At 41.2% G+C, this 25,737-nt stretch overlaps 3 protein-coding genes and 1 long non-coding RNA gene across 8 annotated transcripts in view; 2 read left to right on the top strand and 2 right to left on the bottom strand.

The window, feature by feature from the left end:
• Positions 1–751, bottom strand: part of cica (capicua transcriptional repressor a) — a 51,117-nt gene extending 50,366 nt beyond the window's left edge. For all 4 annotated transcript variants that reach the window (XM_085261330.1, XM_085261334.1, XM_085261335.1 and 1 more), the window contains exon 1: positions 569–751. The gene's annotated coding sequence lies outside the window, so the exon portion shown is untranslated. The remainder of the gene's footprint in view (positions 1–568) is intronic.
• A 6,210-nt stretch (positions 752–6,961) lies between these two features.
• Positions 6,962–11,919, bottom strand: LOC146548750 (uncharacterized). 2 transcript variants are annotated; one of them, XR_014890465.1, is made up of 3 exons: positions 11,725–11,919; positions 11,102–11,315; positions 6,962–10,889 (listed from the first exon to the last, which is right to left on the bottom strand). It is a non-coding gene; the product is annotated as an uncharacterized LOC146548750 (long non-coding RNA). The 2 variants fall into 2 exon arrangements; XR_014890464.1 differs by having other exon boundaries at positions 6,963–7,356; positions 7,438–11,315.
• Positions 11,920–14,728: 2,809 nt separating this feature from the next.
• On the top strand, positions 14,729–17,036 carry LOC146548749 (uncharacterized). The gene is made up of 3 exons (XM_085262644.1): positions 14,729–15,428; positions 15,745–15,880; positions 16,163–17,036. Exons 1-3 carry the CDS (start codon positions 14,833–14,835, stop codon positions 16,913–16,915), a joined length of 1,485 nt encoding a protein of 494 aa, XP_085118770.1. The 5' UTR covers positions 14,729–14,832; the 3' UTR covers positions 16,916–17,036.
• Positions 17,029–25,376, top strand: LOC146548748 (uncharacterized). The gene is made up of 5 exons (XM_085262645.1): positions 17,029–17,235; positions 17,570–17,661; positions 23,703–23,897; positions 23,986–24,062; positions 24,319–25,376. The coding sequence occupies exons 1-5, from the start codon at positions 17,085–17,087 to the stop codon at positions 25,292–25,294; spliced, it is 1,491 nt and encodes a 496-aa protein (XP_085118771.1). The 5' UTR covers positions 17,029–17,084; the 3' UTR covers positions 25,295–25,376.
• The last annotated feature ends 361 nt before the right edge of the window (positions 25,377–25,737 follow it).

Here is a 25,737-nt window from a genome sequence, read left to right as displayed (position 1 = left end):
AAGTCGCTTGTTTGGCCCATCCGAAAGTGACAACCATGTGAAAATATAGCTGAAGCTGCCAGGATAATTTAGTATTCACCCTCGTCGTTATTAGCATAATTGCAGCCGTGTTACATGGGGTGGTTTGAGGGGGGTTAGTGTCAGTGTGTTGCCACAAACTAGCCCAAGGGGAGAAAAAAAAGGCCTCTACAAGCGCTTTAAAACCACATATCAATCCAAATGGCCACGCTGATTTAATAAAAAACAGGAAGAAAGCATGACAAGCGAGGAGTTTTCGAGGTTTTTCCTAAATAAGCGCTGTTTCTGGAAAGTCCAACGGCTGTTATGGCGTTCTATTTTCTCGTGGAAAAGTTTCAGGCTCACTATGCCTAAGCCGCACCGCTCCCTGTTTTTTTTCTCGCAGAAGACACCCATTCCGGTCTCTTCGCAGGCCACCCAGATATCGCAAACTGTGCTGATCAGCTCCTCTGCTAATACTGTTTGTGGTAAACATGAACAACGTTAGCAAACGCACAACAAGCCCCACTGCAGTGCTGCAGGAGAAGATTTGTAGGCAGCCTGTACTCACCAGAGCTCATGTATAGTACCCCGGTGTGTTTCTCTGATGAGTTTGCTGGGTAAAATAGGGCAGGGTGTCCAGTCGTCCGCAGCTGCCAGTTAGCGGCCGTTCATGTTTCTCCGGCAAAGCAACTTAAAAGGAGGAAAAACTACTGCCCTGTACATTCTACACTACAGTCGCAAAATGGTGAATGAAGCCCCAAAGCCTTGACAACCAGCCCGTCCGACCAATCGCGGAACACGAACGCGTACAGTAGCCAATAGGATGCCGCGTAAGGCGAGTAGGGGCGAGGCCGCACGTCAAAGTAAATTTGATTGACGGCGCATCGTGGCCAATCACAGTGTGGGAAAACACAGAACAGCTGTTCGGAGAGCAAGGCTGCTGCGTCCAATAGAGCTGCTATGTGGGTATGTCTGCGACTCTATACAGGCACGCAGGACGGGACTGAAACCTTTCTCTCCTCCTGCCTTTATTTATTTATTTATTTATTTATTTATCGTTTACATTTGGCTATAAACATTAATGCAGAAAAATGGGCTGTGGCTTGTCAAACTAAAGGTTAGACTTTCTTTTAGTGGACAGTGAAGAAAAAAAAATCACTGCCATGGCATTATCAGATTTAATAAAGATCAAAATGTCAGGTCACCAGCTTCAGCTCATAGTTTCTAAAGCAGATTTAGTACGCTTCGTTAGCTGCATGTGTGCTATTTATGTATATGCATGTGTTCCCATGTGTTGCACAGCTGCACTGTGATCCATGTAAGCCACAGGTTGAGTGTAGTTTCAACAGGAGCCACACAGAAAAAAACACCAACTCCCAAATTCTCATGCTTTCTCTCCCTTCCCTTCTTCCATTCTTCTTTCACCCTCTAAGCAAATCAGAGGCGCTCTAAAAAGCACAGTGCCCCTTTGTCCCGCCTCCTCAGCCAATCAGGACAGCCACTGGAGGCTATACGTCACCAGAGCCATCTGTTATTGGCTGAGAGGCCCGAGGTCTGCAGGCCAATGACCGAGTGGTGTGGTGAGGTCATTATGCTTGTTGCCATCAGCTTGGCCAAACAGAAGGAGTGAAACCCCAGTGAGTAAGTTGGTCCAAACATGGGATTATGGCTCCTGAGAGAGTGACCCATATACACTGTGGGCCTCCCTGCACAAACACACACATACACTGTGGGAGATGTTTGCAGGAGCATATACCCTGAGGAATACAGCACAACACGGAACGTGATGGAAGCACAGAGGCATAGTTTCCTAAGACACTAATGGCGTTGCTGTGTAGCAGTGCGGCACGCCGTTTCTATAGCTTACAGGCACAGATGGCGAGCATGGTCAGTGATGATACAGAGCTGGCTGGCTGGCTGGTTGCGGCATTGCAGTCTGTCTGGCGCACTCACACGCACATGTACACACAGGCGAGCGGGCACGCTTCCATAGCTACACACAACTGGGCACACACATAAACACAGGCACCTACACACACAGCAGGCGCAGTGAAGTTATAACATGCCTGGGCGTTACATAAGCTGTGCGTGATTGTAGCACACACACATATATACGCACCGACTTTTGTGTGTGTACAGCCTCTTCGAGCATGCAAACAGGCACTGTTGCACATACAACAAACAGAACACAGGTTTATTCTAAGTGTTAGGTTGCACACGCATGCTCGGGCTTAGCTTTCATGTATTAACTGTACACATATGAAGAACCTGTGACTCGCAAATCAGATACACACACACACACACTTAAGAGTGAGTGGGATCTCCAGACATCAACACCCTGTATAGTGAAGCACTGCAGTCTCTTCCTCTGCTCATTCACTGTAGACAAGTGTGTATTCAAGAAATGTAGGGCGAGTAGCAACTTTGAGGGGTGGCTGGTTTTGTAAGGCGCCGTCGAGAGACATTAGAGTGAGATGGAAACCCGAGATTTAAGTCTCTGCAATGCTTAGAGTGAGGTTGGAAATCAAAATGTGAAGGAAAGGTGGAAGTGAGACAGGTGGAGTGAATAAAGAAGGACAGGAGACTGCAAAGAGAGGGGGAAGGGAGACAAAGAGACAGGTATAAATCATGTAAGAAAAAAAAAGAAATTGTTGGACAGCTTCTCAGACTGAGAACGGCTGTTTGTCGCAGAAGTCGAGCTGCTTGTGAATGAGCGGCATAAATCTGGACGGTATTAGCACCTCTGAGCACTTTCTAAGAATGAGACGGAGAGCTGTGGCTAAGCCCCCCCAATCCCAGTCACTTTACACTAAATGCATTATGGCCACTTAGCTGCTAAACAGCTCCAGGGACCCTGCACTGTGCCTGACCCAACACTCTAAAATGCTCTAATTCAAGTGTGTGTGTGTTTTAAAAAAAGAAACAATTCGCCAGTGAGATGAGTCCAGCACTTCTCTTCTCCAACCCTGCCCAGCATTTTGAAGTTGAATAGGTGTACAGTAGATTTAACAGCCTGCACTTGGGGTGTGAGTAATACAATCTGACACGAGTGTGGAGTCACTCATAGATAATGCATGTATAATTATCTACAAAAGCCTGCAAAACTTGAAATAACTCTCCAGTCTAAGATGAATAAGGTTGTCCCCAAATATGTGGAAATACTCCACATCACACAGTACAATAACCTTTTAAATAAACAAAAAGACATTTCAGCTATGCGCCGAGTGATATTACCTCAGCCTGCAGCTTATCAACTACCATTTCATTTGAATTTCATGGGTTAACATGACGCTAACCCTCCTTTTTGTAAACTGCCTAACTTGGATAACCCTAAACCTGACTTTAAGGCTTGGTTGAACATAAGTAGAAAATATCATAGTAGTTAATGATGTATTACTTCTGTATACCGAGTACTGCAATACTCAGTGCACTGCAGGATAATCATCTCAGGCAGACTTAAAAGGAGATTAATGTCTTTCAGCAGAAAAGTTATCATTGAATTAAAAGCAGTGTTGGGGCTATTATTTTAAAAAAAAAGAAAAAGCAATGTATCACACATTACTTAATTACTCCCTGAAGAAAGTAATTTGTTACACAGCTCACTGCATTATTTTCTGGTACATTGTGACATGTCCTAAAATTTATTGTCACATATTTAACAGTTGCCAGTATAAACCTCAGACTAGCGTCCCACACACTGACGCAAATGAATATGCTGATGACACACCTCTGACCTTTCTTTTAGCGTTTGAACTTAGAGCTGACAACACAAAGTAATGTTGCAAACCAGCTCAAAGAGACTTCAAAGTGTTCATGTAATGTGTTTCTTGAGTAGAAACATGCACAGGTAGAAATGGAGGTTACAGTGCTGTAAACCTGTCTTTGTTATCTGCTGAAGATCAGGATCTGGCTGCAGGCCTAGGGTCAGCATACACTCGCTCCTGGTTCTCTGCTAGCTCTGCATTAGCACGCTTCATGTGCAGATGTTTGCAAACAGCTGTATTAGCAGTATATTGAATATATTTTTGTCCTCAATTCAGCCTCCTTGTGCCTTTTTTAGTTTGTTTTTGTAATAAAAATAAATTTAATGACCACATTTGCACTCCACAACAGGTGTGGACTACAACACCATTTTTTCTTGCCTGCACACAAGCTAAAATAAGCTGACTGTACCGTCACCTTTGATGGTTTTTGTTTGTCCTTTTTAGAACAGTTTAAAGCAAATACATAAATGACTTAAATATGATTAATTGACCAAAAATAAAAAATAAAAAAAATAAAAAGTTGAAATAAATCATTAAAATGATGACCAACAACTGAAATCAATAGCTAATACTAATGATTACAGAAAGTCAGAAAGTCTCTGTAGTATGCATAAGCAGCTGAATGTGTTAGCTTACAGTATGGATAAAAAAGTAAAATAGCTTGATAAAATTAACAAAAAACAACTGAAGTTATACCTCTGACCGCTGACGGTGTTAGCCTACAGTATGTATACACAATAAATTGTTAGTTAAACATACTGATTGAACTGAACAAAGAAAGTTGATCATTTTTAAGTAAAACTATGGTTAGCAGTTGACATCAAATAGGCAAAACAGTTAGCCAAACAAGAAAAAAGTCATAAATTAGTGCAGCATTAGCTGAATAGCTTGCAGTTACAATATCTAACAAAAGGGTAGATGTTAATAGCTAAAATATTATGCTATACAGTTATTGGGGTGAGCAGTTGTAACAACTACAATTATAGATTAAACCTTTGCTGTAATCATTAGCTAAAATCAGGTTAAACAGATAACCTGTTTAGCTAACAGATAATACTGTTAGCTAAACAGACCTGACAGCTTGCAGAAAAGTAGCTACATAGCTGGCTGAAAAATCCGAAATCATTAACTAATGTTGAAGCTAACACTTACAGTTCTTAGTATGGATAAAGAAAGTAAACTGCAGGCTAAATATAACAGATAAACTAGAACTATTGACATTTTTTTCAAAATAAGCACTGCCTGTCTGGTGAAATCTAAAAATAGATATTAAAGAATTTTTTCCAAGGTCAAATCAGTCTTTCTGCTTTCATTTCAAACTGTGTTGTTATAAAACATTCTGTCATTTTGCATCCATCCTTAAAATTACTGCCATCTTGTGGCAGCAGTTGGCTATTGTTTCTGGAAGCAGGCTTAACTCTGCTTTATGGGGCCACTGGAATCTTTAGCTTCCTTTGATTTCATGGACATCTGTGTGTCCTGTAAACAACAGCTGGACCCTGTCAAGCTAAGAACCCAGCAGGTTTGATGTGAAACCAATGGGGGACCAATGTGCTAGACAAACTACTGCTCTGGTTTCACTGCTCTGAGATCAGTTTCCATCAGTGGCCGTGTGGGAACAGAAGTAAATGACTGTGACTTATCAACTTCACAGATAAGTTTCCTCATATGAACCACCTTGACCAACGTGTGATTTAGAAAAGTCAGAGATGTAGGCTCCGCACTTTCAGGTTAGTATTTATGAGAAATCATTTGATTGACAGACAGTTTAACCAGCTGTTTTGTCAACACAGCACCTTCATTTTTAATTAAGATTTTAATCCTCCTGTACGTATTGACAGTCAGTGTTAGATAGTGGACAAACTTTTTAATTCATCAGTAATTCTTTTGTCATTAAACAAGGTGTAGGTATATTTTTCTGAGCTCATTAAAACCTGTTTTTAAAGATAAGTGGTCTTCACAAAGCAGCCCGGGCAAATATATGATTTTATAGAATATAATGCATTATTAAACAGTATATGAAGCATTTAAATTCAGCTCAACCTTTAACACCTACAGCAGTAATCCATATAACACTGATGGGGAACAATGTTCTGCAGAATACTCTTGATACTTTAAGTGTAATTTGCACATAATGCAGATTTATGTGTAGTAAGGTGGTTTCATTGCTACTTTTATTAAAGGAGTGCTTCTAAAAATTCCTCCATCACTCTTCATTGTCACCTAATAACAAATATTTAGATGACATCTATATAAGTAATAGTATTTCTCAACTCTATAAGATGTTCTCTTTTTGGAGGGGGTTGAGGTCGTCTCTGTTTGCGTTTCTGTAAAAGTCACAGCATGCCACCTTGAGCAAGAATATGTATTCTTAACATAAACATATACAAGCATGTATCTAAATGAAGCTTATGCGTAAGTTCAATAAGGAAGAGCTGTAATCAGTCATCCGCCTGCTTTCCTGGGTGTTCGAGCTGCTTGTCTTCATCACTTCCACTTTCCCACGCTTGCAAACTCAATCATTACTCTACTCCAGTCTTTTTCTTGCCCACCGTCTGTGAGCCAATCAGCCGCTATTCTGTCTACTGTAAATCTCACTGCTTTTCTATCATTCCCCCCTTCATCTTCATTACCACCATCTAGACTCTGGGGTTCCTAATTCCTATCATTGTTGGTCTCCAGCCTGCTATGATGGGTCAACTGACTTTAATCATCAAACAGCATAATAATAGACAAATTGTTTATCTCAATACATCGTGTTCATTACTTCCATAAGGAAAATCGTGAAAAGCTGTTTTCTTATCTGCTGTTTCTGAGTTCAGGTACTAAGTTTAACTCTCGTGCACACCCTGTGTGATAAATGTTTTTACTGAGCAGGCTTAGTTTGTTTCTGAATTTGCTGTCACAGTTGAGCTGTTTTCATTTCCACTGACACATCATGAATATGAGGGTTTTGTTCCTCCCTGTCTGTTAATGTTGCTTCAGGGCTTGACTCATACTCTCTAACAGGCAGAGACGCCGGATGACTCCAGGCCTGCTATTTACAAAAAATGTAAAACTTCATTTAAAAGGCCTCACATGTTGTATGCTTGCCTCACTTCTGTCATACAATTGATACCACACGCTTTTTGTGCCAGCAGCCGAAACATTAAACTTCACTGCGACTTGGCTTGTTTAATACAACGACTCCCACTTCACTTCATTTTGCATATTTCTCTTATGTAAGTGCATTACAAGTATTGGTTTGCATATTTAAATAACACAAACTATCAAACCCACCACAGTGACCACACAATGACCACAGTCTCTTACTCTCGATGTTGCAATAATCATCAGAAATGAAGCAAAAGAAAACTATTTTTAACTATAAAGGCTGTGAATCAGTGTTGCCCACACACAGCTACGCTGACAGATTAGTTGGACGTGATTGGACATAAAACAATGAATGGAAATCTCACAGATAAAGCTGGTGGACACACACAGTATCTGCAGCAGCCGTCTCTGCTCAGTAGATGGTGCCATCTCTCCTGTGAATAAACCCGGAGGCTTCGGTGCAAGTCATCTTTGATGCTCCCGATTCTTTGGCTCATGGCTAGAAGATGAGCGTTGGATCAAAATGTTGGTAAAGCTGAGACCTTTTGTGTGATATAATTTGTTTTGACCAGCCACTTACCCCACATGGTGATATTTTACTATTTAATTTAGCACAGGGAGGGATAATGGGATGGAGATGGAGCTGCCAGGCAGGAGGAAGAAAAGAAGACCAAAGAGAAGATTCATGGATGTAGTGAAGGACATGCAGAGGGTTGGCGTGACAGGATACTGAGGACGGAGTGGGATGGAGACAGACGACCTGCTGTGGCAAGCAGCAGAGAGAAGATTTAATTTCACCGCTTACTCCGTTTCATCATTTGAGATTTGTATTTTCTTACAGTTTTTCTCAGTTGCTATGAAACATTTCTTAGAACTTTTCTCAGTCTTCTCAAAGCTTTAAACATAAAACCTTGTTTTCAAAATACTTTAACCTCTTGTGAGGCAAACCCTCACAGTTCAGAACTACACATGAATCTTCAGATCACACGCACGACCATAAAAATATAAACACCATTCAGCATTCATGACACGCTGCATAAAAAAAAATTAAAAACAGTGTTCTTGACACGTAACTCTGGTCTTTCCAGACTCGTGGTTGTTTTATAATCCTACAAAAATGATAAAGTATGAAATAAAAACAGAAATCCAGAAACAGGGAGGTGGCAGTCCTCCACTGCCACCTCCCTCCTCCTCCAGTATCATGTAACATCGCAGTACAACAGAGGTTCAAGATCATGGTGGCTTATTTTAAATTCTTTTATGTGTCACACTGTAATTTACGTGTGAAAGCAGATGGGTCATCCAACATAACTATATGTTATACAAGTATGAATCAAGTGCACACAAGGTTGAATGAAGGAAATGTGGAGCCGGTAAACCACAGTTTAAGACAAAGAAGTCTGATGGTGTATTATTTTCTTTGAAAGTACAAGTGTTGGGTCCATTCCCGTTTCTAGTTTGCATTTTTTGTAGAATTGCAAGACAATCACTTTTTGAAGGATCTGGACTCAAAATGCAGGACACCAGAATAAAGGTTTAACAGGCTTATTGAAGATAGAGTCATCTTGAGAGGTATTTCGTCCGCAGCTTTTCTTTTCTCGTTTCACCACACGGGCTGGCAGAGATGAGGAAACGTCCACAGCAGAGCCGAACTACACATCGACCTGGCATCGACGGAGGGGACTCTTCAGCCTTAAAGAGCAGGCAGGTAATCACTGGATTGCAGACAGTTGGATGATTGTGGATGATACGAAACAGCTTCCAGGTGTGTAGCCAGAGTAACCATGGGAACAAACGCCATCTCTGAAACACACAAGCAGGTTAAGAGACAAACCCACACTCATTCTCACACAGAGAGAGGAAAGAGATGCAGATTGCCACAGGAGGACAAGAGGACTGTGACACACATGAGGTTTCAAGTGTTGAGTTACACATACAGAAGTTTACTAAAATCTGCTCAGCTTTTCAGAATTCATGAGACAGTTAAAATCCAAGAAGAGCCTCTGTCCACTCAGATGAGGACCTATTTATGTTGGAAACATTGGGAAATACTGCTCTCTTTGCTTCTCGAGCCACAACCTTTGAGATGCATTGTTTTACATCCTGAAGCCCTATCAGATCACCTTTTGCTGGAGAGACACAGAGACATCAGCAGATCAGAGTGAGCTTTATATCCAAACACCTACAAAGTCCTGAGGTGTCTACACAAAGCTGACAAATTAAGAATCTCAAAGACACTAACATCTCTCAGTGTTTCAAACACACACTCAAAATAAAAGCTCCTTTTATTTTCATGGTTATTTTCCCTCATAACCATGAAGCAATAATTCAGAGGAAATGCATGAAAATCAAAGGTGTATGCATTCAACAAAAGATTAAACAGGGTCTGCAATTTGTGTCTAATGAGCTGAAAACCATTTAAAGTCTTGTCAGAAGAGGGGTTGATTCACTACATTAGCTTAAATCACCGAGGTTTTGGTTCACACAAAGTGATTTGGGGCTTTTGCAGTTCACAAAAACACTAATACTTGAGTATCTTCTTCTCATTTAGGTCCAGGGTAGTAACTCGACAGCAACCCCTCTCTGGCTAATCTGTCGAGCTGAGCTGTTGGATGAGAACATGTTGAGCCAGCAGCAGACCCGAGCAGCCGGTACTGGACGCTCTCATCTTGTGACTCTCGCAAATAATGAGTCCTCATTACTCACATGAGCCATGAGGACAATTTGTCACCAGTAATACACTCAAACACCTTCTGCGGTTCAGGTATGCATCAGGGAGCATGTGATCTTCTACACACGCTGACCTGCACTAAGCCAACTTCACTGAGATCTATTTAAATCAGTCTGGATTGATTCTGAGAGGGCAACGCTCTTTAAATCACCCCTAGATACATACTAACAGCTCATTTTGCATTTCACTCTGGATTAGGGCAGGGCTGTCAAACTCATTTCAGTTGGTGGGTCACAAATTACAGCCCAAAACAACTGCTTCACAACCCACCTGTCTTTAAATTTAAAAGAGAACAAGTGAACATTCATATTTAATAAACTATTCATTTAAAAAGCAGATGATGAACAGCAAAGAGAACATTTTCACAGGGCTCTCTGCAGTCCTGTGAAACACTAACCCCATGACAAGTTCATTGTAGGGTGTCTTACTCTCTCATGTGCTTACATTTATTAAAGTTATTACCAACATAAGGCAGTCTTGTCAGGGGAGGCCAGTGCCTCCCCACCCCTATGGTGGCTCCCCTGGTCAGTTGCTTCCAGGTGCTGGTAATCAAATGCATTTGGTTAGTTGAGCGTTAGTAAGTGTGAGCATCTACTTTAAAGCAGACTGTCACCTCTGAAGGGGAGCATTCAGGTGTGTTAACACAAAGCCATAATCTTCCTGGAACAAAATTCACCCCAGGAGCCACATCTCAGACTCTACAGGCCTCAGTCAGCATGTTAAAAGCCTCTTCTGTCTATAAAGAATACAGTATGTATGTATGCAAAGCCACATCTGAGCAAACCACAAGACTTCTGGTAAAATGTCCTTTGCACAGGCGAGACCAAACACGTCATGCTAACCATAAAGCACAGGGGTGGAGGGGTGATTATTTGGGCTGATTTTCAAACCATCTGAAGGTGTGACTTTTGTCCTGCAGATGCAAGTCTGAGTCTTGCCCTGTCGAGGAGGCTCTTCTATGTTGTGCCATGCGTTTATAGGGAGTGGCTCTCTGGTTTCTACAGTCAATGTAGAAGTCCAAGCATTCCTCACTGCACGGCATACCCCGTGTCGTGGAGTTTTGTCCTTGGGATGAACCAGTTGTTGTCTGAGGGTGTGGCTGAGTCTGAAGTGCACTGGGATGTTGTTCTTGGAGAAAATTCTCTCGAGTTTCTCTGACAAACCTGCTACATAAGTAAAGGCTGTTATGTTTGTCATCCTGTTTTTCTATTGCTAATGTCTGTTTCCTGTGTATTCAAACAACGTAAAGAAGTCCAGTCATCCTCTTTCAAGCTCCTAAGACCACGAAGTACTACAAGGACCTGGAAAAAATGAAAAAGAGGGGAGGGACATAAAATATTCCAAATGTTTCTTGAATTGTCAGCACAAGTGTATATGTGTATCTATCCACCCATTCACTTGCGCTTTTCCTTTTCAGGGTCACTGGAGCCTATGGGAGCTATCTTAGGGCGAGAGGCAGGGTATGCTCTGGACAGGTCGCTAGTCTGTCACAGGGCTAAACATTCGTACTCACATTCACTCACACCGATGGGCAATTCAGATTTTTCAATTAACCCATTCCCACTAACTGCATGTCTTTTGGACCACAGGAGGAAACCAGGCAGAACATGCAAACTCCACACAGAAAGACCCTGGCCTGATGGTGGAATTGAACTCAGGACCTTCTTGCTGTGAGGCAACAGTGCTAACCGTGCCACCATGCTGCCCGTGTGTCACGTGTGGAGGATCTGGAAAAAAGGAAAAAGAGGGGAGGGATATAAAATATGGGAGAGTTTGGTTTCACTTTTTTCTGTTAATATTTGGATATTTTTCTTGCATTATCATTTTTTGATGAGAAAAGCAGAATAAAACGTGCAAATTAGCTTAATTTATAGTTTGTTATACTCCCCTCTAATACAAATATTTCATTTCTAACTCTGAGTGTAAGTGCATAATTTAATAATAAGTGTTTCTGCTCACAAATGTCCACGAGCACAGACATGCACGCAAAAACTGCGTGACTCCTCGCTGGCTGTAACTCACCGCGCGTGTTCACCTGGAACGTCCTCTAAGAAGACGTGTGACCATTCTGATAGCCGTCTGTGTCTGCAGGTGAATGAGTGAAGCTACATAAACAGTTAAATTAGCATAGCTTACCAGCCGTAAACCCGACAACAACACAGTGGGTGAGGGTCGGAGGGGGGGTCGCTTGACATTCTAACTTTAAAGGAAGGATTTTAACAGTATTTGCTGTGGGTTAAAGCAGTGGACCAGCAGGCTACATGTTTGAATCCAAACAAGTTTCACTCAATCCCAACAACTGAGGATCGCCATTGTATAGCGGTCGCTAGGGTAACGTCACGCCGCCGTCATATCGGATGTGGGCGGGGCTTAGCGCTAGAATCCCTTTGATCCTTTCATGTCTTGTGTGACATCACCTTGGTAAAAGTCTATAAATAGAACCATTTGCACAGGGTTAGTCACAAGGTAAGTTTAGTAAGAGGGAGTAAGAGGCATTAATGTCTGAGACACAAACTCAGCAACTTACACAAAATTCAGAATCAAGTCCAGATTGTAAAAAAGTTATATCATTTGAAAATATGAATTCTGCCATTGAAACAACCGATGCGATTCAAAGCTGCGCCACTGAAGACGACTCTGAATGTAGTGTCGTCCCTGGCGTAAACATTTTACGGAGCGACGAGGGGAAATCGAAGCACTGTGTGTGCTGCCCTCAGTCATGCAACCAGCAACAGAATCCGGGGGATCCAGAGTCAGTTGATCTCCAGGAACCTCCGGTGTCAGAAGAACAGCTGCTCGTTAAAGAGCTAATAAATGCTGTTATTACACGTGCCTCCAAAGAGGCAAAGGTGTCGCCATCGGAAATGATTCAGCAGCGCCTCTTCACAGCTCTGTGGGCACAAGTTGAGCAAAAACCTCTCAAAATCACACACAGGGGGATTAAAAAACTTGAAAAGGTGATTTTTAAAGACATAACAAAGCGGCTGGACATTAGCCCTGATCTCGTGATCATTGCGCTAGCCGTAGGTCAGCCGTACCTAGAGGTGATCATTTCCATATTTGAAGATCACCTCTTCCGTAAAAACCTGCTGGCAAGGTTCTTCTCGTGGTGCGTTAGAGCCGAGGATGACGAGGACGAACAAACTAAAGCCATGTCTGAAACACGTTTAGAAGAATTTAGAAGTAATATATTTCGGATACTGGAGAAAAAATCATCATCTGGCATTAGTGTCAGCGATTATGATGATGATGAAGAAGAACATGTGAGCGCACTCATTGATGCTGTGCTCACACGAGCTGCAAATAAATCGCACTACAGACCTTCTAAAAAACTCCACAGGTATCTGTTAAAACACGTGTTGTCTGACAACAGGATCAAAGATCTGCATATACATGAAAAAAAACTGAAAGATCTGGACAGGGCCATTTACCAAGAGCTACGTCAGAAAACATTCTGTAAAGAAAAACATTTACTGATGTTACTGAACGACGAGGACCCAGTGTTGAGAAAACTGACGGTCGATATCATTAAAAATCACCTGATCGACACTATGCAGAATCCAGCCCTGTGTGATGCTGAAGAGGCTGAAAATTACAGGTTATCTGTAGAAGCCTGTATCAAGAAGGTGGTGACACGTGTCAATAAAAATGCCAGTTCACCTTCCTCTACTGAAAAAGTTGATGCCATCACCCAACGGCTGTTCATAAAACTCTGGCCTAGACTTAAAAAAATCAAAGTTGATAATGTGATGTTCATCAGTGATATGGTTTACAGCTCTTTAATACACAAATGGAAAGAGCCAGATGTCATACTGACATTCATGGAATTAGACCATGAATATGCAGATGATATAATTGTAAAGGTTTTCAAGGAGCATGCCATCACTGTATTGGAAAGTGAACATTTCATGACAAGCTTCTTTCTCTGTGCGGGTCATGCTGTATGGATCGCAGGCAGAAAATACTTGGTTACTGTTATGTAAGACCCTAAAAGTAGATTCTGTTCATCTGGACGTAGCATTTTCAGTTTCAATTTATTTAACATCTAATCGAGTCATTTTAAAAACCCTTGACCGGTCGAGGCAGATGGCCGTTCCTCACTGAGCCTGGTTCTGCCGGAGTTTTCTCCCTGTTAAAAGGAAGTTTTTACTCCCCACCGTCGCCTAGTGCTTGCTCAGAGGGAATTGTCAAATTATTGGGGTTTTGTTTTGTGCCATCTAATACACAACTTATCGTATTGGGCACTCTAAATGTATTTTTAATCAATAAAAAGATCCAAAAAAGATTATATTGTGAATTCTGCGTGTTTTCATTGTCACACAAATGTATACATTTTCAGCTTAGACTGAACGTGTTTGTTTGTCATTCCTTTCAAATCAAAGATTTTAGTAGCAACTATTGTATTAAAACATTGCACAGGCGTTTTACTCTGATTACACAAACTTCATGTAGGAGTAGGTCACAGATAAGAGGTACTAATTTGTAAATTTGACCTCTGACCTCACAGAGATCAAATGTGACAGGATATTTGTACTCTAATTTTCATACCATAAGGCGCACTCAAAATCCTTTAATTTTCTCAAAAACTGACAGTGCACCTTATAATCCGGTGCGCCTTATGTATGAATTCTGGTTGTGCTTATTGACCTGGAACCGATTTTATGTGCTACACGGTGCTCAAAAATCTGTCAAAAATTGTTTTAATACGACTTTGGATCTCGTGATCATTGCACTAGCCGTAGGTCAGCCGTACCTAGAGATGATCATTTCCATATTTGAAGATCACCTCTTCCCTAAAAAAAAAGAAATCTACTGCCAAGGTTCTTCTCGTGGTGCGTTAGAGCCGAGGATGATGAAGACGCAGAAGCTAAAGCAATTTCTGAAACACGTTTAGAAGAATTTAAAAGTAATATATTTCCAATACTGGAGAAAAAATCATCATCTGGCATTAGTGTCAGCGCACTCATTCAGTGTAAAAAATCAAACTTGCTTACAGTCATTTCTTTCACAATTCAACAATAAAAGCTGAGTTGCCCCATAAACTCAAATACATTAAGGGTTTCAACTAATCCTTTAACGTTTTGGAGCAAAAGTTGGTCTCAGATGAACTTTATTGCTGGCAAAATGAATGAATAGACTACTTGCACTAGGGCATGTGACGTATTTCCGTTTCCAAATAGTACCGCTTGTGCGTTTCCGGTACGTTTGCTTATCTATCGGTAGCTATGCTAATGTCGCTTCAGAATGAGTATAAAAAGGAAAGTATTTAAAACAGAACATTTTCAAAAACAGGAGAAGAAATACTCCGAGCATTGCTGTGTCCCACTTTGTTCAGCTTCAGCCAAATTTAACAGCATACTAAGTTTTCATGCCTTTCCGACCCATTCCGACTTGAGAAGACAATGGCTGGTAAATATACGCCGGGATCATTTCACGATTACCTCTCACACCAGGGTCTGCTGCAGACACTTTGCCAGTGATCAACTCATAGAGCCAACAACCCTCGATGGTCGAAGGCGGCTTATTAAAGGTGCTGTACCAACACTTTTTGAGTGGAATGGCTATAAAGTTGAACCACCGCGGCGTAGTGTTTGGGAGAGAACGGAGCGACGCCCTGAACTAGTTCCTCCTGACAATCAAGAAGAGCACAGTCTTACAAGAGATCATGACTACTGCTCAGTCCCTGAGCCATCTGCATTGGACATATCTGCATCAGCTGCAGAAGACCTGTCCAAAGACGTGGAGACTGTGAGGAAGGAAATACAGGAGTTACGTGTCCAGCGAGAATTTGGGTTACAGCGTTTTGCTGGCTCCGACACTGACATCCGATTCTATACCAGGTACATCTAAGTTCTATTCAAGCTAACTGTTTAAAATATACCAAGGTCACCATCAGTTAAATTTCGAAAGTTTTTCCAGTCTTAATGAAAACAAAATAGAAATTTACTTTTTCTCTGCTGATTGTATGTTTTATGTAGATGCTTTAGTATTTAAACAATATCCTAATGCTACAGGTAAAATACAACACCAAATACTCTTAATCAGACTATTTTATACAGCATTCCATTAGCATATTTGTCACAGTTCACATTATTTTTATGTCAGTGTGTAATGTTAATTAATGATTGACACGATGTATGTCTCTCTCGTGAATAGATTTCCAAGCTATGATCATTTGATGGCATTCTGGGTTTTGATTGAGCCTTGCATCTATAAAATGATCCGGGTTTCAAGAGCCAAGTCAGCTGCCAATCGGAACGAAGAAGTGTTGACACCTGCACGCACATCAACAGTAGGTTATGGGTTTGTTGGTAGTTAGAACTAGAGGTGTAATGTTATTGTATTTATGTACAATAACATTACTTTATGTACAGTAGCATACATACACAGGTGTATGTATGCTAGACTCAGTATCCTTTACATACATACACCTGTGCACTACAGCACCTCATTGTTTACCCCATGGTACAGTATGGTATGCCTAACCATTACAAAACATTTAGCCAAGAAAAGCATAATTTTACTAGTTCATAGCTTAAGGAGTAACATTTTCCCTTTTGTTTTCACCTTCCAGAGGCAGCTGCTACAGCCAATTGACGAGTTTTTTCTTTTCCTGGTTTTCCTGTCAGTTGGTTTGAAGGAGAGGGACCTGGCACACCGATTTAACATACACCAGTCCACAGTGAGCCGCATTATTGCAACATGGACAAATTTTCTTGCCACTGCACTGGGGTCTCAGTGCATCTGGCTTACACGTGAAGAAGTGCAAGCTTACCTCCCTGAGGAATTCAAAGATTTCTCAGACACCCAGATGATCCTTGACTGTACAGAGCTGAGGTGTCAGACACCATCCTCACCACTTCTCCAAAGTGAAATGTACTCTTCGTACAAATCCCACTGTACGATGAAAGCCCTGGTTGGCATAGCTCCACATGGTCCAGTGACATTCATCTCTAATCTGTATGCTGGTTCGGTTAGTGACAAGGAACTATTCAAACAATCAGGCATTGCTGAGAAGTTGACTGAAGACATGGCAGTGATGGTAGATAAGGGCTTCCTAATCACTGATTGTTGTAAATGCAAAGTGTACTGCCCACCTTTTCTATCTAAGCAGAAGCAGATGCCAGCATACCAGGTTAAGGAGACGCAGGCCATAGCCAGACTCAGGGTACATGTGGAGCGAGTCATTAGGAGGATCAAACAGAACAAACTTTTTGATAGCATCATTACCATGTCACATGTTTATAATATCAACCAACTGTTTGCAGTGGCATGTATGCTGTCAAATTACCAGAACACAGCATTAGTTAAAAAATGGGTTAAGTGAGACAAGATGGATTTTTCCCAAGACACCAGTGCCAGTACAAGTAACTTATGGAAAATGACCTGCAGCTGAGGCCACTACAGTTGAATTTTAGTGCAAGTAGTCCACTACTTGCACTAACACTTCCGCGTTCTATGTAGTCCTGCTCCAGTGCTTCCGGTGCGGTTAAACCATGGCGACGTTCTACACTCGATGCCTACAAGAGCTCCCAAAATTGAACATCACCGATGTTCATCGGATTTGCAGAGTGACGACTACCCCCGCCAGCAAATTAGATAAAGGATTTAAGTTATATGCTGCATCTTATATACACAACTACGAAGGTAAGAAAACGTAAATTAACCGACAAAGAAACGCTAGCTAACGTCAAATGCAAACACTACGTTACTCCGCTATGTCCTTCATTTGATGTCAGTTCTCTACATTACATGTTTTCTTAAACGGTGTTTTATGTCGTCCTAAACTATAGTTGAGGTTTTCTTAACTAATGTCACTTTTGTTGTTAGACACTGTTATATTAGCGTTAGGTAGTTGGCTAACTATGGAGGTAGTTAACTACCTAATGCTACTCTTGCTAAGTGTAAAATATATATGTTTAAGACATGCTGAAATGAGTAATACAGAAATAATGCTAATGGTACTTGTATCTTTATTCAGTGTCCAATAAAGACAGGTTGTCAGGGGAGGTCGGTGTGAGAGCCCTGTGCTACAGGTCGATGAGGAAGAGTGAGGCACCACACAGACTAAGTGTAGGCAGGAAGCTGTGTAAAGTTGTTAATCCCCGTTCTGTGGGGTTCAGTTCATTTAAGCATTAGTTAAGGTCATTCCTAAAGGCCCATCAACTTGAATTTTTCCTTGTCTCCCTGCTTTATCACTCCTAATTTGACTAGTCAGATAGTTAAATCAACGTGTGTTTGGGTGATCAGAAACATTTGACAACAAGTTAATACTGCAAATATACACAATCTAAGTTATTACAGTTATCAAGCATGGTTAAGTTGTTTTAATAGGGAGAGAAGGAAACACTAAGCATTCAGGAGGGTACGTAACCATAACACTGAACTAGAGCTGGGCGATAGAACGATAACGATATGTATCGCGATATAACTTTGACTCGATAGAGAAATTAAGCTATCGCGATAGACCTCGCCGCTCTTGTCCTCAAGAAAGAAAAAAAAAGAAAAGAAAAGAAAAAGGTCAGCCAATCCAAATTAAGTAGCGCAGAGCCGAACCAATCACAGCCGCAGCATCATGTCGTGTGACTTGTTACGTACAGCACAAGTGCCAAGCCGCACGTGTGTTTGTTTGGGAAGCAGCCAGCGGGTAATGGAGCCAGCGCCTAATGGAGGAAATGAGTGTGCCGACTAGAAAAATCAACCGAGCGTGACCGAAGAGAAAACAGATGATGGTTCCAATGCCGGAGAGATTGTCGAACGGAAGAGCCATAGAAGTTCCGTAGTGTGAAGGTATTTCGGCTATTTCAAGTCTGAAAAAAAACAGAGTAGCGTGCACTGTAAATTGTGCCGAAAGCAAGTCTGGAAATACAATAAACTGGTGCATGCGTCACACTGTGCGCCACGTTATTGTTTCGGTGAAATGAATTTCTACAATACTGTTACTGTTAATTCTACTCTCTGCAGTGTTTAAATGCTTACATATACCAGGGCTCTAGAGTGCGACCAATTTGGTCGCAAATGCGACCAAATTTCTCCATGGTGCGACTAATAAAAAATACTTGGTTGCACCGGTGCGACCAAGTAAAAAAAATACTTGGTCGCACCGGTGCAACCAAGTATTTTCTCGGAAAAAAAGTTTCAGCAACCCTGAAAGTCTCCGTGTGTTCAACAACAGGCACACATTATGCCCATGTCGTGTTCTAAACCAATCAGAGATACTCAGAGGCGGGGACCTCTGTGATTGGCCGTGGTCCAGATATTCCTGCAGACCTACTTGTGTTTACGTTTGAAAGTGCGGGCAGATAGAGAAGGGTGAGTAGCCCAGGTCAGAAGTGTATGAAGTTGGTATTGAGAAAATATGAAAAGAACAATTGATAACTTTTTCGTTAAGTTAAGGCCTGATCAGTCCAAAATTCTGAGCCAGCGCTCTGACACGGAGCCATCAACCTCTCCGTTTTTGTCAAACACTGGTCCGGAGACGGCATCAGAAAATGAGCCACATACGATCGACTCCCAGCCGGAGTCCACTGAAAGTAAAAGTGAGAAAATGTATAGATTTCGAATCGAGTGGCTTGACCAGTTTCCCTGGCTAAGATACAGCCAAGCTGACAATATGATGCACTGCATTTATTGTCGCGAGTGTGGAAAGACCATGGCCGGCAACACAGCATTTGTCACTGGTGCTAATACGTTTCGAATTGAAACGCTGAAAAAGCATACAGCATCGAGAAGACACATTATATGCCGCGATAAATGCTCTGCCAAAATGTCCCCGCTCCCCACTGCCTTTCAGCGGCAGGCAGGAGTAAACGGGTCATCGGAGGAGGCCGAGATGATCATTAAGTTTAACATCGCCTACAATATTGCAAAAGAAGAAGTTCCGTTTACTAAGTTCAAGTCAGAAATAACTCTTCACAGGAAAAATGGCTTGGACATAAACCCCACATACAGCAATGATGTTGCGTGCGCCCAGTTTATAGGCGTAATCGCTGACACACTGAAAAAAAAGACGTCAGTGGAAATTGCGAACAGTACATACATGGCCTTCCTGATCGATGGAGACACAGACATCGCCACAAAAGAATGTGTCATTGTGTACGCTCGTATCTTGCAAAAAGGAAGACCAGCGAATATACTGATTGGACACATTGAGGTCCAGCATGCCCATGCCCAAGGTAAGCCATGTCATGTCACGTAGCCTATGTATATGATTAATAATATTACGTCGTGTTACTGAATTAACCATATCTAGCATGTTCTTATCATTGAAAATTAAACATAGCAATAATACATGAATATAGAAACTCAAACTGAAAAAGACTGCATTGTAAACTCTTGATCTGATAAGTAAATGGTATTTTTTTTAAATTTGTTTAGGAATTTATGCTGCCTCAAAGAAAGCATTTGCTGCTCTTGGGGACCAGTGCAGTAACTGGTTGGATAAAATCATTGCTATGGGGGCTGATGGAGCTGCTGTTAATTTGGGCAGCAAAGGGGGTGTCAAGTTAATCATTTTGAAAGGTTGTTAGTTAATCATTTACAAATAAAAAAAAACGTGAACATGTAAAACTGCGGTGTTAAGTAATGCAGTTTAAAAATTTGGGTACGCCTAACTTTTGTGCTTGTACGCCTAAATTTTGTGCTGGTGCGCCTAAATTTTATTTTTAGGCGCACCAGTGCAACCATGGCAAAAAATTAGTCTAGAGCCCTGTATACACAAAGTTACTGTCCCTCCACACCAATGGCGTGTCCAGCGGGGTGGCCTGGGGGGGCACAGGCCACCCCCCAAACCAGACTGGCCACCCCAGGTGCCACCCCAAAGGCAAAACAATAAAATTCAATCAAATATCAAATGTCCGATTATGTTTTCACGGTGACGCTCAGATATCCGAGTGTAAGTGAATGCAGCATCGCTTCTGCGCTATGCGCATCACGTTAGCAAAGGTAGGAGAGCCAAGCGCGAAAGACGGCACTGCAGGAAACAATTTTTCGGTGAAAGAAAATGAGGACAGAATAAATGTCCCGGTAAGTAATATCAAGTTTGTTGAGTTTAGTAAACTTCAGTGAAATTAGAATACCAAGGAAAAAAATAACACTTAAAGAATTATTGCAGCTGTGGAATATTTCAGACAGTATGCTACTGAGGGGAGCTAACATAAGAGTTATGAGTTATAAAATATAATCTAAGTCGTAACATTGCTGTATGGAGCTGCAAATTTGGTTGCAGGTTAACATAGCTGGACTGGCCATCGGGCATACCGGGCATATCCCCAGTGACTTATTTTTTATTTTTTTTGTAATGGCATGAACAATGAGAGGTGGTGGATTGGCCAGATGCAGGTCGATGTGTAAAAATAACTCAGTTGTTTGGTGGTGGCTATGGCGGGGCTTCCACAGAGGCAACAGGTGGATGAGGGAAGGGGAGGCAGGAGGAGAGCCCCGAGGCAGCCGCCAGTCCGAGTGTCAGGTGAACTGAACTTCAGGTAAGAAGTTATGACCTGCAGTCTATCTGGGTCAGATATAAACCAAGTTTAGGTGGAGTTTATTTTCATTGTGCTGACTTTTTACTGTCAGTTGCAATAACTCGTACTGCGTTCTAGCCAGCTTGACGGAGTTTTTATACAGCTGGGTGGGTGCTATGATGTTACTGATAGTGAACTTTATTTTATTCATAAGGTTAGTTAGTAGAGTTGCCAACGGCTCCTTAAAAAAATGGAATGGTCCCTCATTCAGAGAAAATATTACGCGTTTCGTATTGAGCTGAGAAGAGACGCAGTTTGTCCCGGACTTTAGCTAGAATGGAAAAAAGACACAAAGCTGGATTTATTCTGTCTTTATGCTGCACAGCTGCCTCTTCTCTCATTCTCTCCCCCTCCCTCTCCTGTTGCTACTTCAATCATGAAACTGATCAATGATCAGCTGATCGGCTTTTCTCTCTTGTTTATCGCCCACTTTGCGCCAGAAAGAGGAAACCAGCAGATGTTGCGCTAAACAACAGCAGCACGTTTAAGCTTGATCAGCTGTTGTTAGAATGTATTTAATATTAATTTCTAGTATCAGCTGATGTTTGCTGGAGCCACAGCTGTAAAGCTGCTGGTCATGATGTCTGTTTAGATATGTGGTGAGAGGGAAACATGAAGATGAAACCAGGAGATGTCCTTACTGAATCATCAGAGCTGAACAGGTGATGGAGAAACAGGTTTACCTTTTAGGTGACATGAATGAGTTGAAGTTATGAACTGTTTCTGAGAGATAAATAACACCAGGATCCTTTTTTATGTAGCTGACAGCTGGTAACTGTGCAGGGGCGGGTCTAGCAAAGTTTTGCCAGGGGGCCAGGTAGGGCATTAACAGGGAAAGGTGGGCACAAAGAAATACTTTTCTTTCTTATTCTCATTTAAAATACCTAGTTTTTATTAAATAATTATCTAAATCTTACAACCAAAGTTTTTATCTGACGTAAAATGTATAGAAATCATACATATACCAACAAGACTGTACATCACTGTCACAACAGCATTTGTTTTCATTCAAAGTCTTTATGGCTTTACTACCTGGTGGGTCGGTCTGTAGTAAAAATGCCCAATTTTTTTGTCCCAGTCCAGCCCTGCAGGTTATACTGGCAGTGTCACCATGCCAGCTGACTGTATTTTATCATCAGCCAGTGTTGTTCTTTATCAATATTACCAAAGTTTACCATAAGGCAGCATAGAAAGTATTTACTTGCTTTCAGGTTTTATTCAAATGTTCGTCTTTTCAGTTGTTTCTCCACTTTTTTCCTGTTTCAAAATCAAACACCAGTTTGTGAGAAGATTATCTTCTTTTTTTAACAGGCAGATAAAGTTTTGCATTGGCATTGGCTAATTTGTCAATTGTTTGTTACAAATGTTCGTATTTTAATTTTCAAAAATGTTTTTGCCCAAAACATATGTGCACTATATGTCAGTAAAAATACTATGCAAATATTGATGTCCTTGAATGCTGAGTAAACACTGACAAAGCACTGATTGTATCTCTTGTACTTTATCAACGCAGTATCTAAAAACTTTGCACCGTAGTGGTTAAAATCTCATTCTAATAAGAGTTAAAAGTGCATTTGGTTATTAGGTTTATAGGATTATTGAATTATGGTTAAGGGTTGGTAGAATTTTTTTTTTTAAACATTATCTGCCAATTAAATCTGCCACCCTTCTCCAAATCTGTGCCCCTACCTGGCCCCCCCAACAAAAATTTTCTAGACACGCCACTGCTCCACACATACGACTCGGTTCTGCTTCTATGCCCCAGCTTTGTTTACTTTTTCCCACCGAGGCTTCTAGACTTCTGATTGGCCAACATTTCGGCACGGTTAGGAATCTAGCGCCACCTGCTGCTTTGGCATGTTCATAGCAGCGTTTTCCTTCATTTCTGCCTTTATGTGTGGACGGGATTATTTTTTAAAACGAAAACGGAAAATCTCCGTTTTCAAAAATACCCGTGTACGTGTGGACGTAGCCTCAGTCTCTGACTGGAAGCGCTGATTCATCATTCGGCTTTTGTCAGACTAAAGTAACTGTTAAAACTGTTTGAAAAGCTCAGCTATACAACAAGGAGAGATTGAGAATTTCCTTTTAGTTCTCAGTTTATTTGATATTGACAAAAGTTAGTCAGTTTTGTCTGTTCTTCTGTAAAACAAACTAAGATTTATTTTTAGAATTAATATTTTGTTTCTAAGTGGAATTGACAATTTAGTCTGTTTCGTTTGTTCTATTTTGAAACTTAAACGCTTTAGCGGCTGCCTTTTGTGTAGTTTGCAATATTTGCCTTTATTTATCTGAAAAAGTCTCATGTTCCTTAAGTACATCTACCCTGTTGAACTTATTATGGGAAATAAATATTTAAATAAAAACAAGCTGCTGATTATTTCACATTTTACTTGTGAGCAACGGCACATTTAAATCTTACAAATATAGTTATTTGGCTTATATCGTGATAGATATCGTTATCGCCTGAAATGAAAAAAACATATCGTGATATGAAAAAATCTCATATCGCCCAGCTCTACACTGAACTATGTTCCTGTTCGGCTCTTCCATGAAGATGTTACATTTTTAATTTTCGTTCTTTCTTCTTAGATTAAGCTTCTGGATTCATCGCCGGTGATACTGACACATAGCCAGTGCTCCTGTGTGGCAGGCGCTGTTATGTGCAATCACACAGTGGCACTGCTCTTCCAAACAGCACACTACTCACAACTCAGAGTGCCGGTTGTCCCCCCTGTGCATAGCTGCACGGAATCTGAACAGCAATGGCACAAGCCACGGACAGTGGTAATTTAAATGAGGTTAAAGTTTTTGAATTAGTCCATGTTTACATATGAACAGCAACACCATCCATAGTAAATGTGTCTTCTGTTAGGGTGTGAGGCCAGGACCCATCAACTCCATGATCTTCACTAAGCCAGTACCAAATAGGATGGCCCAGACTGGAGTACGGTAATTACATTTGTAAAATTTGGTTTCATGTGTTACAAATGTATGTTGCTATTTTTTTCATACATACATGTGTCAGAATAGGTATTAATTTACATACAACATTACACTTTCTGAAGACGGCTAACTCAGTCATGTACATATACATCCCAGTCTCTAACTTATGCACCACTGTTTTACACCTTTTAGTTTTTAGTTTAGTTGTTGTTCAGTATAATAACCTTCTCCCTTACATTATTGTCATTGATGTTTTCTTTAGGAGTGGCTTCTACAGAGGCATGGTGGGTCCGTTACCAGATCCCTGCTTGTTCAGAATAACGGAGGCATATGCAAAATTTAATATTGAGGACAGGCCACTTGTGACCACAATGAACATGAGACCTGACAAGCCCCTTGTGGAAAGTGCCTTTGGGCTGGTGCAGGAGGGCAGTGTTCTGTCATATCAGCAGCCGGTTTTGACAACCCGGTACATCACACTACACCGCGATGCACCACCAACACCGCACTTGCCTCTGGAGGGGTATGACATCTTGCCATCAGATTGTGTGTTTGTGTGCTCAGAAGAAGAGCTTCTGCATCTGAAAAGCTTGTCTGTAACTCTGGAAATGGCTCACAAAATAGAGGAAGCTACACGTGAGCAAAGCTCTTCGTCTGAGTGGCATCAGCTCCGCAGGCCCAGAGTGACTGCCTCTAGGTTTCGGGAGGTGTGTCACGTCAGAGGCCAGAGCTCGGCCGAGTCACTAGCAGAGCGTATATTGAAGGGAACAAGGCAGACAGCAGACATGAGGAGAGGAACTGAGATGGAGCCTGCAATAGCAGCAGAGTATAGTAGGCTAATGAATGTTAACTACTCACCCTGTGGTCTGGTCATTCACCCCATTGCCCCCTGGCTTGCTGCATCTCCTGATGGTGTTGTTTTTGACCCCAATGAATACCCCCAGTTTGGCTTCGTCGAATTCAAATGTCCCAATGTACAAAACTTTATTGACTGCAAATATGTGCAGATGGAATGTGGTACCCCTAAACTAAAAAAGAGCCACGCATATTACTGGCAAGTGCAAGGACAACTGCTCATCAGTGGGATGCAGTGGTGTGACTTTGTTGTGTGGGCACAAGAGGACTACCTAGTGCAAAGAATATACATGGATATAGATGTGCACAATGCAATCAGAGAAAAGGCAGACTATTTCTTTTTTTACATATATATGCCAAGATACCTGTGTTTGAAAAAATGAACAGTGAAAACATAGCAAAAAGAAAAACAGATCCTTCAGGCTGGCTGGAACAAAATAACTGATGTTTTATTTTCAATATATTTCATGAATTATTTTGTTGTTACATGTTACTTTTATGTGACATCAATAAACTGTTATTTAAGCAATGGCATCAATTAAATTTTTAAAAACACACATTAAAACATTGAATTTGTGCAGAACTTATTTACATGGTAAGTATTTAAAACTCCATGCCTAGCATACTGATATACATTTAGACAATAACACAACTGAACTGTAGAAAATGACAAATGGTATTTTTGATGTTACAAAAGTTCAATGTCACTTATGGTTTTAAAACGATTTAGTGATTTACTTTATAATTTTGATAAATAGTTTTGTTGAATCTGAATAGTAATAATAGTAATATAATTAAACAGTATTATTAACATTAAACATTTGCA

The sequence above is a fragment of the Mchenga conophoros genome, linkage group LG22 (assembly GCF_057382185.1).
Source record: "Mchenga conophoros isolate Kocher_MC1m ecotype Shallow Benthic linkage group LG22, M_conophoros_male_GT1.1, whole genome shotgun sequence".
NCBI lineage: Eukaryota > Metazoa > Chordata > Actinopteri > Cichliformes > Cichlidae > Mchenga > Mchenga conophoros.
The sequence above is the reverse complement of the archived record's forward strand: the minus strand, read 5'-3'. Positions and strand labels throughout refer to the sequence as shown.

Coding starts and splice junctions, on each gene's coding strand:
- LOC146548749 (XM_085262644.1), top strand. CDS start 14,833: ATGAGTATAAAAAGGAAAGTATTTAAAACAGAACATTTTCAAAAACAG. Junction 15,429..15,744: donor GACATCCGATTCTATACCAG/GTACATCTAAGT, acceptor TCTCGTGAATAG/ATTTCCAAGCTATGATCATT. Junction 15,881..16,162: donor CACCTGCACGCACATCAACA/GTAGGTTATGGG, acceptor TTCACCTTCCAG/AGGCAGCTGCTACAGCCAAT.
- LOC146548748 (XM_085262645.1), top strand. CDS start 17,085: ATGGCGACGTTCTACACTCGATGCCTACAAGAGCTCCCAAAATTGAAC. Junction 17,236..17,569: donor TTATATACACAACTACGAAG/GTAAGAAAACGT, acceptor ATCTTTATTCAG/TGTCCAATAAAGACAGGTTG. Junction 17,662..23,702: donor AGGCACCACACAGACTAAGT/GTAGGCAGGAAG, acceptor CTTTCTTCTTAG/ATTAAGCTTCTGGATTCATC.